Source organism: Otolemur garnettii, unplaced genomic scaffold (assembly GCF_000181295.1).
Source record: "Otolemur garnettii isolate 467f Iridium unplaced genomic scaffold, OtoGar3 scaffold00212, whole genome shotgun sequence".
In the NCBI taxonomy this organism is placed as follows: Eukaryota; Metazoa; Chordata; class Mammalia; order Primates; family Galagidae; genus Otolemur; species Otolemur garnettii.
Window position 1 is genome coordinate 1,185,874 of NW_003852607.1, and position 7,308 is coordinate 1,193,181.

General features: G+C 48.6%; 1 protein-coding gene across 1 annotated transcript in view; it reads left to right on the top strand.

Annotated features, from left to right (window-relative positions):
- LOC100943724 (zinc finger protein 480-like) overlaps nt 1-7,308 on the top strand; it is a 56,169-nt gene continuing 48,861 nt past the window's right edge. The window contains exons 1-3 of the mRNA XM_023507979.1: nt 1-27; nt 732-792; nt 5,690-5,760. Coding sequence (XP_023363747.1) covers nt 1-27; nt 732-792; nt 5,690-5,760 — 159 coding nt within the window. The remainder of the gene's footprint in view (nt 28-731; nt 793-5,689; nt 5,761-7,308) is intronic.

The following is a 7,308-nucleotide window of genomic DNA, read 5'->3' on the forward strand; positions in this document are numbered from 1 at the left end:
ATGAAGCCAACAAAGTTTATCTTAAAGGTACATAATCTCAAGAGTATAAGAGAATAACTACTGTGAAGAGCACATATGTAATTCCCATCTACATTCAAAAGGGCTTAAGCCCAAGAGTTTGAGGTTGCTGTAAGCTGCGATGCCACAGCACTCTACCGAGGGCTATATAATGATTCTGTCTTTAAAAAAAAAAAAAAAAAGAGAGAGAGAGTTACAGCTTTTTTCAAAGCAACCGTAGGTGATCACCTTGCACTGGACTTAACACTCCACTGCCCTGAAAGTCTCAGAGACGGAGTTCCAGTTTGAAGTCCTCTCCTCCGTGTGAACCGGCAGTAGAGGGGAATAGAAACGCAAAGGATTTCTAGTGTGTTCTGCTGGGCATCAGCCTGAAACTGCACATTCAGCCCAGGAACGGGTTTGCAATTCACAGTGGTGTAGTTTGCCTCTCCTTTACAGACATTCCTGGGGCGTTTCACGTAATTGCAGAACTTAATTTTAATTTCAGGAACGTTCCTGGATTTAATCATCAGCGGATGTTGATGCTACCTGCCAGATTACAGTTCCTTGACTCTTGAGTTGCTCCAGCCTCATTGGTTAGGTTTTGTCCCATAAACCCAAGAAACTGGGCACCAAGGGGCGAGGCCCAGCTAAGTGTAAGCGCCGCCCCTAGCCTGTGTCCCGCCCAACACCGTGCTCCGCCCCGCTCCGCCCCGCCCCGCCCCGGCCTCTAGCGCGCGCAGATTCTTGCAGACCCGGAAACTGCTGGCGTGAAAAGAAGGCGACCTGGGGCTGGTGAGTTTCTCTCTTTCTGCTTAGCTTTTCTCTCTGTTGTCCCCTGGGCTTCTATACCCAGGATCGGATCTGTAGAGACCTTAAATCCCTGCATAGCTCCTTCTGCACCTAGTAAATTCACGTTCCAGTGAGAATCTGGGGTCGCTTTCCTGTGATCTGAGTCGCCCTGAGGCAGGTCCTGTCCTCGATCTTTCTGCCACAGAGCAGAGGAAACACCGCCTTTCTCACCTTGTCCCTCCCTAAAGCCCCTCAGTGACCCCTGCACTCCCTCCGCACCTCCTGAAGTTCTCACCCGCGAGAGGGGTTCATGCCCTTCCTGGCCCCCAGGTCCTCCCGATTCCTCTCTGGAGGGCAGCAGCGCTGCATCCTCTCCCGGGTCCTGGGGCTCTGCAGGCCCCACTGGTGCTCTAAGCCGTCCGCTCACCACTCCCGGTCCGCTCACCGTACCCCTGGGCGGATCAGTCCTTCTTTACATCTCAGGCCTCCTCTCCTTCCGGTACGGATTAGGAGAGCAAACCAGGGTGGTTCTGCTGTAACTGGTATCCCCCTGCTGGGTTCTTCGTCTTGGCGATTTCGAGTACGAATCCTCGGACCCCCACGAGTCAGCGGAAAGGGGGTTTTATTGACAGAGGAGAAGAGAAGGAAGAGGAGGCCTCGGGCGCTCTGGAGCATAAGCCCTGAGCTGGTGGCCCCTCCCTTCTGTCCCGGGTTCAAGTGCCGCTTTTCCTATCCTGCAGACAGGGGTTGGGGGAGGTGGAATGTGTGTTTGAAATGTGTCAAGACCGTGTGGTGCCCGGGCTCGGTGGGCAAAAGTTAATTTATAAATTATGCTCGTGTAGAAATTGGGGTCCTGTGGGGCACCCACCATCTCAGGGCCTGTGACTGGGAATGGTTTGTCTCTGCTCCTGGCTCTCATGGCCCTGCAGTTTTGCACCATATGCCAGCCCAACCCGCACTCGTGGGACAGTGGCATTCTTCCTCGTTGTCACCCAATTTTTACTTCTAGGAAACTTTGTTGGTTAGTGTACTTTTTTTGAGACAGTCTCACTATGTCACCCTCAGTAGAGTGCTGTCGCATCACAGCTCACAGCAACCTCTAACTCTTGGGCTTAAGCGATTGATTCTCTTGCCTCAGCCTCCCAAGTAGTTGGGACTACAGGCGCCCACCACAACGCCCAGCTATTTTTTGTTGCAGTTGTCATTGTTTAGCTGGCCCAGGCCAGGTTCAGACCCAGCATCCTTGGTGTATGTGGCTGGCACCGTAACCACTGTGCTACCGGGAGCCAAGCCTGGTTAGTGTACTTCTACAGTCATATTGTCAGTTAAAACTCAAAGACACACTCTGTCAGGTTGGCGCCCATAGCTCAGTGAGTAGGGTGCTGGCCACATACACCCAGGCTGGAGGGTTCCAGCCCGGCCCAGGCATGCTGAACAACAGTGACAACTGCAACCAAAAAATAGCCGGGCATTGTGGCAGGCTCCTGTAGTCCCAGCTGCTTGGGAAGCTGAGGAAGAGAATCGCTTAGGCCTAAGAGTTTGAGGTTGCTGAGAGCTGTGACCCCCGGCACTGTATCCAGGGCGACATACTGAGACTGTCTAAAAAAAAAAAAAAAAAGACACTCTCTTACACACAACAAAGTTTTTATTTTCCTTCCAATCTTCTATCCTTCAAACAAAATACACCATATTAACTTCCCTTATTTTGTGCTCCATTTAACACTAAAATCTTCTTTATGTCATATGTCTTTAATTATTACCTTCAATTCTTTATTTATTTATGACAGAGACTCTGTCACCCTACATAAAGTGCCTGTGACAGTAGCTCACTGCAACCTCAAACTCTTGGCTAAAGCAATCCTCTTTCTCAGCCTCCCTAGTAACTGGTACTACAGGAGCCTGCCACCACACATTGCTAATTGTTTAATTTTTTTTTTCTTTGTATTTTCAGTAGATAAGTGGTCTCTTGCTCAGGCTGGTCTCTAACCCTTAAGCTCGGGCAATCCACTGGCCTCAGCCTCCCAGAGTGTTAGGATTATAGGCGTGAGCCACCCACCACACCCAGTCACCTTCAATTCTTGACTTACCCCTTCCAGTCAAGCTTGCTCCCATCATCCACTGATCTTTCTTCTTCAGTCACAGTGACCTCAACATTTCTTTCTTTCTTTCTTTTTTTTTTTTTTTTGATACAGTGCCTCACTGTGTCACCCTGGATAGAGTGCTGTGGCATCATAGCTCTAATAAACTCCAGCTCTTATACTCAAGTGATTCTCTTGCCTCAGCCTCCCAAGTAGCTGAGACTATAGGCACCCACCACAATGCCCAGCTATTTTTAGAGATGAGGTCTCACTCTTGCGCAGGCTGGTCTCAAACCTGTGAGCTCAGGGCAATCCACACACCTTGGCCTCCCAGAGCAGTAGGTTTATAGGCGTGAGCCACCATGCCTGGCCTCACCTCAACATTTCTTAATCCAATTTTTCACTTCCTGTCTTCATCCTTTTTTTCCTGTGAGCAGCTTCTTGCACAACTGATCTTTTCTTCTTTCTTGGCTTTGACAACATATCTCTAAACTTTGGAAATGGCTTTCCTTTGGATTTTGTCACCTTCATCTCTTAACAGTTTCCTCTCTGTTGTGTCCAGAACTGTATTCTCTGACTGTGGGGGTGTCCCATGATTTAGTCCTTGAACTACTTGTCATCTCTGTCCATACCCACTGCCCTTCCTTATCTTCTCATCTCATGGTTTGAACACCTCTGACATGGCTCCATTGCCCCAGCAGCCCTCTCCCCTCAATTCCAGGATCCTTTCTGTTGTCTCTTTACATATCTGCCTGGCCATTTAAAAGGCGTCTTCACATTTGTGTGTCCTAAAGATACTTTCTCAACTCTCAAACGTTCCCCTGCAGTCTTCACATCTTCGAGTAGGATGACCCTGTACTTCTTGGGACTTAGTGGAACTTCTTTTCACATAATTTAAAATATGTAAGATATTATATCTTGGCTCGGCGCCTGTGGCTCAGGTGGCTAAGGCGCCAGCCACGTACACCCAAGGTGGCGGGTTCGAATCCAGCCCGGGCCCGCCAAACGATAACGACGGCTGCAACCAAAAAATAGCCGGGCGTTGTGGTGGGCGCCTGTGGTCCCAGCTACTTGGGAGGCAGAGGCAGAAGACTCGCTTGAGCCCAGGAGTTGGAGGTTGCTGTGAGCTGAGATGCCACAGCACTCTACCCAGGGGGACAGCTTGAGGCTCCTGTCTCAAAAAGAAAAAGAAAGATATTATATCTTAAGTAAATTTTTTTGTTGTTTGTTTTGCTTTTCGTTTTCATTTTGAGACAGGGTCTCACTCTGTTACCCTGAGTAGAGTGCCATAACATCATAGCTCACAGCAGCCTCAAACTCCTGGATCCAACCAGTGCTTTTGCCTCACCCTTCCAAGTAGCTCAGACAACAGGTGCCAATCACCAGAGCGAGTTAATTTTTCTGTTTTTAGTAGAGATGGGGTTTCACTCTTTTGCACAGTGTTTTCAAACTCCTGAGCTCAAGTAATCCTCCCCCATCAAACTCCAGAATGGTAGAAGTACAGGCCTGAGCCACCTCACCTGGTCTTAAAGTGCATTCTTGTATGAAATAAAGAAAAAAAATCACATGGTTATTTAAAACATTTGGGGAAATGCATTATTTTGTCACTTCTCTTGAGACACAATAGATATAAGTGTGTAGCCTGGGGGCAGGACCTCTCGGCCCTCATTGCCTCGTGACCTGATCACTACCTCTGCTTCACCCACAGGATCCTCTCTTTTCCCCAGGTTGCTCCTACCTGAGGATGGTTACACTGGATGTCTCTTTCTAGACATCTGGCTCTTGGCTGCAAATAAGAGTACCCTTCCTTCCCCTCAGGTTTTTTTTTATCAGATACCACCTTCTTTTTTTTTTTGAGACGGGGCCTCAAGCTATCCCCCTGGGTAGAGTGCCATGGCATCACGCTCACAGCAACCTCCAACTCCTGGGCTCAAGCGAGTCTCCTGCCTCAGCCTCCCAAGTAGCTGGGACTACAGGCGCCCGCCACAACGCCCAGCCATTTTTTGGTTGCAGCCATCATTGTTGTTTGGCGGCCCGGGCTGGATTTGAACCCGCCACCTTAGGTATATGTGGCTGGTGCCTTAGCTGCTTGAGCCACAGGCGCCAAGCCCAGATACCACCTTCTTAAAGGGGACTTCTGTGACTCCTGCCCCTTGTTTGACAGAGCAGCCACCCATTCATTCTCCCCCCCACTGTATGGACCATATTGGCTGACCTGTGTGTTTCTTTTGGGTCCCTTGCCATTCGCTGTCAGAATGCTGGTGACAAGTCTCCAAGGGTAAAGCAGAGACAGGAGGTGGGAGGGGTCCTGGCCTTGCCCCTCTGAGTGGAGCTCAGGCCTGGCATCACATTAGAGTGTGGAGGCTTTTTTCAAATACATCTCTCCTGACCCCTTCCCATTCACACTGTCAGGAGGGGACCCACCCTCAGTAATGGTTCCAGTAACCAAATATGTCCTGTTGTGATCAGCACTGAGCACCAAGGCTCTGTGTCCTCCACTGCTGAGGGCTGAGGTCAGTCTGTGATCACAGAGGGGTCAGGGGCTGTGCTCTGCCTCAGGTTTGGGGCTGTGCCTTGGAGGAAGCTCAGTGTAGCCCTGCTCCCCACTGGTGCAGTATGTGGGGTGGGGGGGTCTGAGGAAGGGGATAGAGAACCACTAGTTCATCTTCTTATGTGAGTGTTTTGTCTGTACATCACCCTGATGTTATGGACAGGGGAGAACCATCTTGTTACATGACAAGTCTTTCCTTTCCATGGCATCCTGGCACAGGAATGGGATGTGTTGATTCTCAGCATTAAATACCATATTTTTTTACAATCAGGATTGACTTTTGAAGATTCATGTTTGGTGAAGAAGAGGAAAGAAGAGGAGTCTGGAATGGCTCTTACTCAGGTACAATGATATTCTCAGTGGATTGTTGTGTGTCTTTTTTCTTTCTCAAATGCTGGCATTGGAGTTGCTAATCTCCTCTGATACCGAGCTGTTCTGAGTGACATGTTTGTTCCTACTCCCCCATGCCTTCTTTCAGTTCTTGTTATTTTCACTTTGATGCCATGTCACTGTGACCTAGTGACATGACCTTGGGACAAGGTTCCATTGGGCACAGACCCAGGAAAGCCTTCACCCCCAGCCCTAGGTTAGAGATGGGGTGTGGCCTTGTGGTGTCAGTGCTATAGGGCAGCAGGGACTGTTCAGGGGCCACATCTGGGTGTACTGCCAGGACTCTGTAGAGAAGGATTAGACCAGCTGCATGTGGCAGTCGTGGGGTAACATGGTCCATTCTGGAAAGGGTGTCTTTTTTTTTTTTTTTTAGACAGGAACCTCAAGCTGTCCCCCTGGGTAGAGTGCCGTGGCATCACAGCTCACAGCAACCTCCAACTCCTGGGCTCAAGCAAGTCTCCTGTCTCAGCCTCCCGAGTAGCTGGGACCACAGGCGCCCGCCACAATGCCCAGCTATTTTTTGGTTGCAGCCATCGTTGTTTGGTGGACCTGGGCTGGATTCAAACCCCCAACCTTGGGTGTACGTGGCTGGCACCTTACCCACTTGAGCTACAGGCGCCGAGCCTAATGTTTTTTGGGGTTTTTTTGGGCCAGGGCTAGGTTTGAACCCGCCACCTCCGGCATATGGGGGCGGTGCCCTACCCTTTTGAGCCACAGGCGCCGCCTGTAGGGTGTCTTCTTAGGGGAAATCTTTTCTGCCTGATTTTCATTTCAAGCTAAAAGTTGAATAATTGTGTTACTAATACCAAAGTATTTATGACCAGAAATAGTATGGATAGATACACATCAGTGATACAGAGTGTTTTATTGCATAATCTATTTTAAAACATGGAATCAACATAAATGTCTGAGAGCAGGAGATTAGTTCAATCATTGTCAGTGTTTCCTTTCCACAGGGACTGGGATGTTCCTGTAGAAATTCTTTTTTTCCTTTTTCCCTCTCACAGTCAGGATCTCTGTTACCCAGACAAGGGTATGGTGGTCTCATCTCACTCACTCTACCTTCCAATTCCTGTGCTCAAGTCATTTCCCGCCCCAGCCACTCACATAGCTGAGAGTGCAGTTGCACATCCCCACGCCTGGCTACTTGTTTTTTCTGTGTATAGAGAGGGGGTCTTGTGATGTTCCCAGGATGGGGTTGACCTTCTGACATTAAACAACCCTCCCATCTTGACCTACCAACATGCTTAGTTTGCCAGTATGAGTGACAAGCCTGGGCACAGAAAGTTCTTCAGTCAGTATTTCATTCTGATAATGTATAATACAAGTTTCAGATCATATATTTACAGATAATATATGTCCTAGTATGTTGATGTTACTTAAAGCAAGTCATATGATTGGTTCTTTGAATATTATATTTCTGTTTCTTTGACTTTATAGTACATAAGGTTCAGCAGTATCCAAAGATTCAGTGGATTTCTTTTTTTTTTTTTTTTTTTG